At 33.6% G+C, this 12,123-nt stretch overlaps 1 protein-coding gene across 1 annotated transcript in view; it reads left to right on the forward strand.

Moving 5' to 3' along the window:
- The window catches only part of PIK3C2G (phosphatidylinositol-4-phosphate 3-kinase catalytic subunit type 2 gamma), a gene marked incomplete at its 5' end in the record, with an annotated part of 318,729 nt that overhangs the window by 22,596 nt on the left and 284,010 nt on the right, over positions 1 to 12,123 (forward strand). The window contains 1 exon segment of the mRNA XM_081248761.1: positions 10,146 to 10,248. Within this exon segment, the coding sequence (XP_081104887.1) occupies positions 10,146 to 10,248 (103 nt within the window).

Below are 12,123 nucleotides of genomic sequence, written 5' to 3' on the forward strand. Positions count from 1 at the left end.
TCTAAATTAAGAAACAGTATCTACCTCTTGATTCACCACCAGCATTGATTAGTCTGATCTGGTTATTTACTCTGGAGTCCCTTTTCTCTCTCTTGACCTCTCCTAGGAGAGAAAATGCTGAATTCCTTTGATTAGAGTAAGAAAATCCTCTTCAAACATTAAATCTAATTAGAATTTTTAAATAATCTTAAGAAAACTTCTAGGTTAAAAAATGTTTTAGCTAATCCCATTACAATTAGTATTAATTTATTCTTTAAACATTTGATTATAAATTGGAATTGTCTTTTATTCAAAGTAAAAGTCAGACTATTAAGTACCAGTGAGGAAAAGGCTAGGTAATATTTTATAAAGTTTAAGGCAATAGATTATACCCATTAGCAGTAAAAACTCAGTTACATATATTCCTGGGGTGGTGTGGAATGATTCTTTTTATTCTCAATGAGATTAAGTATTTCATTTAGCAAACTTGAACAAATTGATTAGTTTCAGCACATTCAGAACAGCTAAGAATTCCAAATTATAATCTAATCTGTTATAACTTTTTAATTTACTTTGAGCAAATAAATAGATTAAGGTGTGTTTCTCTTTTACATAACTTTGTTTTCTTCTTATAAAATCACAGAACCATGTCAGAGCATAGGGAAGAACATCATCACTTTGAGAGCTCTCACACACAATAATGAAAACATGTTCTGTTAATAAATCATTCACTAAGAGTATCTTGAGTTACTTCAGTTTAGTTTTGGATTTCCTTCAAAGTACTCTTCCTAACACTTTAATATTAACTTTGGTTGCTATCTTTTTTTTTTTTTTTTGTGGTACACGGGCCTCTCACTGTTGTGGCCTCTCCCATTGCGGAGCACAGGCTCCGGACGCACAGGCTCAGCGGCCATGGCTCACAGGCCCAGCCGCTTCGCAGCATGTGGGATCTTTCCAGACCGGGGCACGAACCCGTGTCCCCTGCATCGGCAAGCGGACTCTCAACCACTGCGCCACCAGGGAAGCCCCGTGGTTGCTATCTTTAATAAATAGTTAACTAAAAATTAATGATATTAATATATACAAACTTGCATTTGGTTCTAGCCAATAACTGTACTAGAACAAATGACCCAGTATGTGAATACTCTATACATATCTTCATTTGAAAGCAATTCCCCAAAGAGCTTACATTAAATACAGATGTTTATTATTGAAAGAAACATGTAAAAATTATAGCATATTTCAGCTCCATGCTTTTTTTAAAGCTTTGTGATTGTTCAAGCATCATTAACCAACAGACTTGATGAAAAGAGTCACAAAGCTGTTGCATGATTTTTCCATGAAGACAAGGCAAATCAGAATGAAATGCAGGTAAATAATTTAATTTTATTATACCTAAAACTGTAGTAGCTAACATGCATCTATCAAGTTATTTTTGTTTACTCAAGTCTTGTTTACTTCTAAAAGCTAAGAATTATTAATCCCCCTAATTTTGAATTAATTGAGGTTTAAATAGCCTAGTGCTCTACTTATCTTAAATAAGGTAAAGAAATTATTAGCTAAGAATATCTGAATTACATAATATTTCAAATTAGCCAATATCACTTTAATAAGGCTTACATGTGCTATTTTCATCTTAGTTCTTGAATGTTTTGTATTAGGAAAGTCCACAGAATGTTTCTTCTCTGGACATTTGTAGGAAAAATAATGAAACTTGAAATGGAATAAAATCCATATTTTTGATCTCCCAAATTGGTGACTATATTACAAATTTTACATAAAACAACTCAAAAAAACCTCCCTGGAGCTCAGTATATATTTTTGCAAAAGATACAAAGTTCCAGCTTCACTGCTGTATTTCTTTCTTATTGACCCTCTTTTTTTTTTTTTTTTTGCCTGCGTTGGGTCTTAATTGCTGCATGCGGTCTTTCTCTTGTTGCAGCGAGCAGGGGCTACTCTTCGTTGCGGTGAACAGGCTTCTCATTACGGTGGCTTCTCTTGTTTTGGAGCACAGGCTCTAGGCACGCGGGCTTCAGTAGTTGTAGCACACGGGCTCAGTAGTTGTGGCTCACGGGCTTAGTTGCTCCGTGGTATATGGGATCTTCCCAGACCAGGAATCAAATCCATGTCCCCTGCATTAGGCAAGTGGATTCTTAACCACTGAGCCACCAGGGAAGTCCTGACCCTCTGTATTAATTAACTTCATTTATATAGATTGTTGTTACTTTTCTTTATTTCTTTCTTTCTTTTTTTTTGTCTGCGTTGGGTCTTCGTTGCTGCGCATGGGCTTTCTCCAGTTGTGGCGAGCGGGAGCTACTCTGTTGCAGTGCGCAGCTTCTCATTGCAGTGGCTTCTCTTGTTGCAGAGCACAGGCTCTAGGTGTGCGGGCTTCAGTAGTTGTGGCTCGTGGGCTCTAGAGCACAGGCTCAGTAGTTGTGGCGCATGGGCTTGGTTGCTCCACGGCATGTGGGATCTTCCTGGACCAGGGCTCGAATCCATGTTCCCTGCACTGGCAGGTGGATTCTTAACCACTGCATCACCAGGGAAGCCCTACTTTTCTTTTATGCATACATAGCTTAATAGAGAGGGCACTATAAAATTGGAAGTTGTTATAAAACTTTTCCTCTAGATTAAAAAAAAATCCCTTGAAATATGTTCAATTTCATTTTATTTTTGAATTTAAAAAAGTATGTATACTATATACGTAAAGGAATACAGCAATATTCAAGTGAAGAAGCACTAGGGATAGTTGCCTTTTTACAGGCTGGAGGGAATTAAGAAAAATGGGGCAAGATCTTTTAGGTCCAGTTTTCCCTTGAGTAGTTGCTGTTGGTATCCATTTATGCTCCATCAAAGGCCTCTGTTCAAAACCATGACCCTCCTCAACTAACCACCCCATGGCTGTGAGCTATAGTTTTAGAACTTCACCTATGCTTGTCTCTCCAAGTCATGAAGTTTAACTTTCTTACTCAAGGTTCCCCTGAAAGCAAAATAACTATAAATGAGAGGAGCACTGGTTGAGGAAAACAACATATCGCTGATATTTATCTATGTTGAGCCAGTAATAAATACCACTTTAAGCATAAAATCCAGGGCATTTCCACTAGTTACAAAGCTCACTGGAACTAAAGATATGGTAGATATCAATATAATAACATAGAAATTTTTAAGTGGCAAATTCCAAAGGAATGTGTGGGTATGCATGTGTGTGTGTGTTCATGTATGTGTACATAAATAAGTACCTGAAAAATGCTCTGTGGAGTACTATAGTATTATTAATATTTTAATATCTTGTCATACTCACCTTATATTTCTTAGTCAACCAAAGTATTAAAAGTCAGCTTTATTACTGAGTTTTCTTAAAGAAACATATTTAATAGCTGTCAGCAATCCTGGCTCTTAATATTTGTAAGATAAAATTAAAATACTTTTTTCTATCTATGACTATAATATTTCACAAAAAATCTCTGTGACTACTTCCTATACATCAGAATGGAGAAAATTTAGATCTAGTGATCCTATAAAATAAGAATATGTATTCACCCTGATGAAAGAGTAATGTTGATAAATGTGAGTTTTCAAGGAGTTCTTAGGCTGAATCAGTATTCATAGGTTGGACATTATTTAGGATGTCTTTTTTGCCTGTAGGACAAATTTAAAGTATCTGCACATGACTTTTTGGTGTTAATATTCTTAATCTCTTAATATATACATACTGCCATGTATAAACTGCTCATGTGATAAACTTTAAAATAATATGAGCTACTTATGAATAGGAAATAGGAGTAATTATGTGCAAGGATTCAGCCTTTTGGTGTTCATCTTAAATGACAGTTATATTCAGAAAACAGTTCCTAAGATAGCAACAAGCACATAGCTGGAATCAAATATTTGTTGAGAGAATAAATAAACGGATGTGCAGAATTTTTATTTATGAGTATATATGAAGAAAAAACTAAACTTTTGATTATATCATAGAGATTGAGTTCATTTAACAGTTGAAGTTTTTTACATTATTATTAAATAAAACTACTAAGCACCCATATTTGAAATGTTACCAGATTGAGAAAAACACCTGGTGTGTATAATCTGAGATAGAAAACTCCAATGTTCACATTATAAGCATAGTAATACCTACTGCGGCCTGTTCTCTTAGTGCTCCAACTCTGCTCTCCACGTTACCCATCTTAGCAGCAATATTTTTAATATTTTTCATTTCTCCTTCTCTTGGTGTGGTAGTCTTTCTTCCTATATTTTTCCAATACCTAGAGTCCTCAAACAGAAATTTAATTTTCCTTATCCCATTTACTAACTAAATTCTACCTACCACCTTTCTTTCTATTCTTTAATGTTTTATTTTCTTTTTCTCTCTTCTCTTTCATTTTCTGTAGATCAACACTGTCTAATAGAAATATAATTGAGTTTTCTACTAGCCACATTAAAAAAATAAATAAAAAGAAACAGGTGGAAATAAATTTCAATGTAATTTTTTTGTTTCTTTTGGCCATGCCACCTGGCCTGTGGGATCTTAGTTCCCAGACCAGGGATTGAACCTGCACCCTTGCCAGTGAAAGCACTGAGTCCTAACCACTGGACCGACAGGGAATTCCCTAATGTAATATTTTATTTAGCTCAATATACCAAACATATTATCATTTAACCATGTAATCAGAATTAAAAACATATTGAGATGTTTTCTATTCCTTTTTTATGCTAAGTCTTCAAAATTCAGTGTGTATTTTACACTTAGAGCACATCTTAATTCAGGTAGCCACATTGCAAGTGCTCAGTAGCCATAAGTGTCTAAGAGTTACAATATTGGATAGTGTAGCCCTAGATCATCAAATACAAATTAATCAAAATGGTGATCTTGCCAAACAGAGTGATAGCACAGTGGTGAACAGTAGTTTCCAGCTCTTAGAAAGTGTGAGGGTTATTGGAGGATCTGTAGTCCTTTCAATAACATCAGAGACTTAATCTTAAGGGACATAGCACAGTAATAGTTGTTATTGCTAACACACACAAAAAGGACTGTTTAGTATTTTAAACATGATAACCCAAAAAAAGATGTACCAAATACAAATTCTTCTGCAATATGACATACTTCTGTAACATGAATTAGTTTATTCAGAGTAGTCACCTTCATACTGGTAAATTTTTCTGGCATGTGAATGTTTTGCTCCACTAAGTAACAGTGGCTGAATGCAAAGTACACATGAAGCTGCTGAGGGTGACAGTAGTATACCAGTGACCAGTGACCATTCATCCAACATGCGTTTTTTTTCTCAACTTGGCCTCAGGCTCTGTCTTGAAAATGTTTATTGAAGAATTCTCCACAATTTTTGTACATTTTGCCCTCATCTCTATATTCAGCAGCATCAAAAAACTTTCTTATATCCTCTTCCACCAAGCTAAAGACATTTTTAAAAGCCAGGTTTGTTATTTACTATAGTATGTCTTTAAATTTTTGAAATTAGATGTGTCTTTTTGTACTCAGGGGTGTGTGTGGGGGGAGGGTGTGTGTGCACAAGCGCACACACTCTGATTAGAGACCTGTATTGATTTGAGTGGTCTCTTCCAGCCCTATTTTCCCATGAGATCTTTTATTTTTAGTCCACAATTTGCAGAACACCTCAATCCCTTCTTTTACAAGAAGAAACACATGTATCACATTATAACAGGAATGCTTGAATCTATAAGTAAACTTCAAGTATGTTATATTTACTCCAAATATTTATGTTCTAATCTCTGGTTTTATTTGGTTGAACCCAGTGTCCTTACTTGAAAAATGAGAGAGTTGGACCAGAAAAGTCCTTCCTTTCCAGTTTTTGAGCTCTCTCATCGTGCAAAATTATTCCCATAATTAAAATGATAATTATATATCTTCAGAACTGGATTAATACATTAGACTGAAAATGGGAATACACCCACCAGCCCACCAAAATTCTCATGAAATGACAGGAAAAATTATCAATAAAACACCTTCTGGTAAAACAAGAAAGAGTAATAGCACACAAAGGAAAGAACAATTGCAAACGGATTGTAGAGCTCCCAGGTAAATGTCAATTTAAAATAGAAGGGACTTGGGACATCTGTTTGACAGCTTTATAAAAAAATAGACAATTTCCTAAGGAATCATGAATTTCAAAATTAGCTCAAGAAGTATAAATGTGAAATACAACAAAGAGCAGTGGGGAGCAGAAAATGAAGTTTTAGGCAAATTGCACCAAACTTTGAGGGAATAGATAATTCTCAATTATATGAACTGTTCCAGGACTGAGAAAAAGGTGTATGCAGTTTACAAGGCTAGTTTAATTGTAATGTCTAAAACAAAGATTAAACACAAAATGTTAAGATTATAGGTCAATCTAAATTTTGCTATGTAGAAAAAAGAAACTTTAAAAATTGCAAATTAAATCTACCAGTGGATGCATCTACCCAAGAATGTAAAGATAATTATACTTATACATTGGGAAAATCTACTGATACAATTAATATATTAACATATTCAAAGAAAAAAATGATCTTCTCAATATGATGTATCCAGTAGATGCAGAAAACTCATTAAATAAAATCTGAAGCTTATTCATAATTTTAAAAAATCATTAACAAAACAGACAACAAAAGTATGTACCAGGGACACAGTAAATATCGTATTTGTTAATCATTCTATGCTTTCTTTATAAAGTCAAAAAAAAGAGAAGGATGTCTATTTTCATTACTACTATTCAACAGTGTGCCAAGCATCCTAGACATCACATTAGGATAAGAAAGTTAAAGGAAGCAAAAATATTGGAAAGAAATAGATAAAGTTGTCCAGAAACAGATCAGATATTTATGAAAATTGTTCATGTGATAAATATAATAAGTCAGAGATGAAAAGATGTCCTCATTAATTAGGGATGTTTGGGCAAATTGTTTTGTTGAAAAATGTCTAAAATTGGAGCTGTACATCCCTCTTTACTCAACAAATGCATTCCAGATAGATCATTAAAAACTACTACTGCTGAATTAAGTGTGGAAGAAACAACTTCAAAAGATTAGAATAATCATAGGAATCTAAACCAATTCTCCATTCAGGTTGTTCCTCAACTTCAAGTATATGTTCCTCATTAAAGAAGCCGGAGCTGGAAGTTAAAGATAATTACTTATAGGTTTGGTTTATGACAGAAAGGCACAAAATTGTAATCAACAGACCCTTCATCCTATATCAACAGCTTGCTTTACTCTAGCAACAAAACTTTGCTTATTGACAGGCTATTTAACTATTTTTAGTTTAAAAATAAAGTATATTAAGATATCTGTCTTTTTTACAATTCTCATCTCTAATAACTTTTTGGATCAACTGATCTACTACTTTTCTCGATTTCATCAGGTAAATTATAAAAGAATCTGGAAAAATTTTGAAATGATTTCTACTTGGGCAATTGTAGCATAATGAAAGAGAACCAAATTAAAGTCATATTAAGCTCTAAGATTTATTTGAGAGTGTGATATAAATAATGATTGAGGTTGCAATGGAAAAGATTTAAGATATGTTTTACTAGAAAAAAATTAGGTAACCAGTAGAAGATTAAAATTAGTTATGTCTCCTAAGCCTCTAAAGATAGAGAAAAAAGAGACTCAGGACTCAAATAATACCAGAAAATTAAGGAAAAAAATTAAAAACAAATATGGCTAATACAAACCTATAATAACATAGCAGATGGTATTGCTATGAATGGAGTACATTAAATTTTCTGATTAGGAAGCAAAGTCTCAGAAAATAAGTTAAAAGAAGTTTATCTAAGGTTAGAGACACAGCTAAAATAAAATTGACCTCATTTTTAACATAAATGTAAGTGTGGTGGGCCATTTATGTCAGCCTATAAAAAAAAGTGCAATGCATTCTTGGTAGCTGTTATTTTGTAAAAAGGGAAATAATTTTTAAACCTTTTTTGTTTTGCACAATTTAGTACGATTCAAATGTTTTCCCTTAGACTATATTCCTATAATGTAACTTTTAAAAAAAAGAAAATTTATAGAGGAAAAATTCCTTCCAAAGTCTGTTAATTACCCAAAATCTGATAATTACCCAGACCCTACCCCTGCCACACACCCACAAAAACAGAGTGAGGCAAAAGATAAGGGAAGAACTAGGACCTACTTTGAGAAGGGAGTTGAATTGACAGATTTAGCAAATAAAAATAGAGAATGTTCAGTTAAATTTGAATTTCAAAAATTCCAATTTTTCTTAGTATAAGTATGGATCGAATATTATACAAAACATACTTATACTAAAAATTTTTATTCATTGTTATCTGAAATTCATATCTATTGGACATCTATTTTATATGGCATGCCTACTAAGGGACATACATACAGGTAGGTAAAATAAGGTAGTTCAGGAAAGCAGTAGCCATATCTGAGGCTGAATTCACTGTACTGGAGCCCAGAGTCCAGACTTCAACACATTGAAGAAAAGGAAGTTTTGAGAGCAAGGTGGGTCACTGCTCTTAAAGTGGTTCCCAGAATAGGAAGAGGAAAACAGAATTCTAAGCATGGAAAGAAGAATTAAGGTTGGGGAAATGAAACGAGGAACCTGAGTATATGTGATAGGATATGAGAATAGCCCTTGGAGGAAGACAGGAATCAATGATTCCAGAAACTCAGGGAATACACTGGCCATGTCTTATGTCTGGACTCACAGTAGAAATAACTCAAGGAACAATATAAGAACCCTATGGATAGCAATGGAACAGGAATCTAGTTTAGACTAACGGGAGGAATGGGAATAGAAGGGGGAACACATGCTGTGAACACTAACACTCACCAAAATGGATAGGTGTTGGATTTTCTTAAAAAATAGCAGCTGTCAAAATAACATTTACAGAGAATATAGTAGATATCAACAGAGTAATGCTCTATTTGTCAGACATTGTTATAAATAGGTGGTCCCAAACATCTAATGGGTTTTCCAGATAAATGAATACATCACCTGAAGGGCCCCAAATTTTTAATGAGTGTTTTTTTCTCCTGAAATCTTTCATGTGTTTAACCAAAATCCTTAAGGTCCTACATTAACATAATTCATCCTTTTTAATGACTAAGTTACTATAAATATCAAAATTCAAATCTATAAAGATCATATAATAAAAGCGTTTCATTTAAAAGAAGTGGAATCAGATTGTATTCCAAACACTATGTGGTGAATCAGTAATTCATTCTGCTCATCATTTAATTTGTGATTAGGAAATATTTACAGAGAGAGGAAGGGAGGGAGGGAGGGAGGGAGGGAGGGAGCGGGAAAATATAATTACACCATTAGAAATTTCTGAAATGTGTAAGGATATTTTTTGTTTAATCTGCTTGTCAAACCTTTGACGTAGACATAATATCCCAACTCTAAAAAGGAAAATACTGAGTTTCAGAGAGTTTAATTGGCCTAAGGTCACAAAGCTAGTAAATCTGTCTCTAAAGCCAATGACATTTCTACCACATGGCTCTGCTTCCTTGATACAGTGGTCCCCACAAACACTGTGACATCACTTAGACCTCCCAGAAGCATGTTGTCCTCAGCTTTGCGATGGCTGGGTGAAAGTAACTTTGAATATGTTAAGTATTCTTTATTATGTCTATTTTAAATGTGTCTAGTCATTTTCTAATGTAATGCATTTGAAAATACGTGTACTATCTTGTCATTTAAAACAATATGAGGAAGGATCTCCCTGGTGGTCCCATGGGTAGGACTCCAAGCTCCCAATGCAGGGGCCCGGGGTTTGATCCCTGGTCGGGAAACTAGATCCCGCATGCATGCCACAAGTAAGAGTCCACATGCTGCAACTAAGAAGTCCGCATGCCGCCACTAAAGATCATGCATGCCGCAGTTAAGAGCCGGTGCAACCAAAAGACATAAATAATAAATAAATAAATAAAATATTAAAAAAACAATATGAGGAGATATATATCTATATACATATATATATACATATACATATTAGATAGATGATAGATAGATAGTAGATAGATAGGTAGATAGATAGATAGATATAAATAAAACTAGGGATAGATATAAAACTTTTAACCAGACTAAGTTTAAAAAATAAAAGCAAATGAAGTTAGGGAGGAGAACATATACTTGGGGAAATTATAGGAGGAAGTAACTGTATTTTTTCTTTCTCTTTCAGTGATCACTATTTGGGAAGCCACAGAATATTTCAGAAAAATAAATCTGTTATTCAACTTAATCTACAGAAAAATAGGGAATCTCCAGGAAAGTTATCTCGAAAGGTAAGACTTTCTTAGCTTTGGTTTCAATTAGCAAATGTATTATTTTAAGGACAATATTCCCATCCTTATGGATTGTTGCCATTTTGTGATTAAAATATGTTTAATGAATACATATTTATTTGAGTATATTTACTGAAACATAATATTTATCTTTATGTCTGTTAACAATTTGGACTGAAGCAATTACATGAACACACTATTGCAACCTCAGTATGATAAATCTAGTAGTCTCTTGAAAAATCATTTATGAGTATTAATGTTATCTTATTCATACTATCCATGAATCCACCAGGAAATGAATGGAATAGAAAAAGTGAAGGGGAAACCATGGAAGGAAGAAAAATAACACAACTCTTGTTCTATCTGAAGACTACGGTGGTGTCAACACAGTTTAAATCAGGACAGATTAATATTCATAATATATATAATAAAACTACTTAGAAAGGGATTACTGTGCTTTAATGACAGTTTCATGGTGTTAGATATAAAGTTTATTCCCTGTGTGGTGTCTTGAGTTACTTCAAACCCAAATTGCACAGTATGCAGTAAACTTTGATATTTTAGCAGTTTTTATCTGTAGAGTCTTCCAATTACCTGCTTTAGGCAAAAATCCCATCACCCTGTCATTTACATCAGATAACAGACTTCCAGTGCATGACTTTTTTTTCTAGTCTGAGGTGCTTCATCATAAGAAGTGTCAGGTGGTGCATTAGGTTGCAATATATCTACGTGGAACATAACATAATGAGGCCAAAAGAGAGTTGTTTAGAAATGTCTTTTGGAACTGGTACCCAGCTCAGCCAGTGTTGACAGCTCCAGGACCATGCATCTGAACTCTCCACAAAGAAACATTATAAAGTACAACTAATACCCTCAGTATTAATAAATCTAAGAGTCTTCAAATTGTCCTCAGTGTTGATGAAAAAGCTGAAATTATCATGTTTCATTTCAATGGGGGGTGGGAGAGAAAGTGGATAATTCAAATTTCTACTCTTGTTTAGAAGTTGCATATTGTTAAAGAAAAAAAAACTATCACATTGGTAGTAATTCACAAATCACACATATTTCAGTTTATGTAAATTAAGGTTTATTCTGAAATGCATATAACTCCACTACTTTGATGTAATATGTATCCAGCATATATTTTACATCTGAAACTTTAATATTTCTATCATATTTACTCTTTACAACAATCCCATGTGTCAAATATTATTAAAAATAAGGACACTGAATCCCAGGGTGCTCATGACTTTCCTCAGGTCATATTCATGGAACTGGTAAGTAGAGGACCTTGGATTTGAGCCCAGTCAGTGAGTCTTCGCATACCTTATGTTACCAATTTATATTACAAAAACACTTAGAATTTATGGGCTACACTCAAAAGTCTTAGATGTGGTTTCAGAGCAATTAGTCAAAATTCTACCTTTATATGTTTTTTTGGTGTTGTTTTGTTTTCCACAGCTTTATCCACATACCCCAAAGTCTGGGCCATGATAGGTATTCAATGATAATTGACCACATTAAGTATATATTAGGTGCCAGGCACTGTTATTAGGGCTTTACATGTATTAATTCATAACAGCCCTAAAGCAAAAACAATAGGATGTTAGACTATATGATATTTTAGTCTTTTACTATTAAAAACTCTAAGACTTTATTAATATTAGTTAAGACACTTAAAATTTCAAAAATTTACTCATGATTTTGAAAATATTGAGGAGCATAGACATTGGTGTGTTATATCAAAATGATGTATATATTTCTATCTGATGCATCACACTTTTTGTTGTGAACTTTTAATACCCATTGAGTAGATTAGATTATAATTTCAATTGAAAACCTTGTATTTGAAGAAAATAAAAAATAAATAAATAA

This window comes from Mesoplodon bidens (genome assembly GCF_964165515.1).
Source record: "Mesoplodon bidens genome assembly, chromosome: 11".
NCBI classification, from domain to species: Eukaryota; Metazoa; Chordata; class Mammalia; order Artiodactyla; family Ziphiidae; genus Mesoplodon; species Mesoplodon bidens.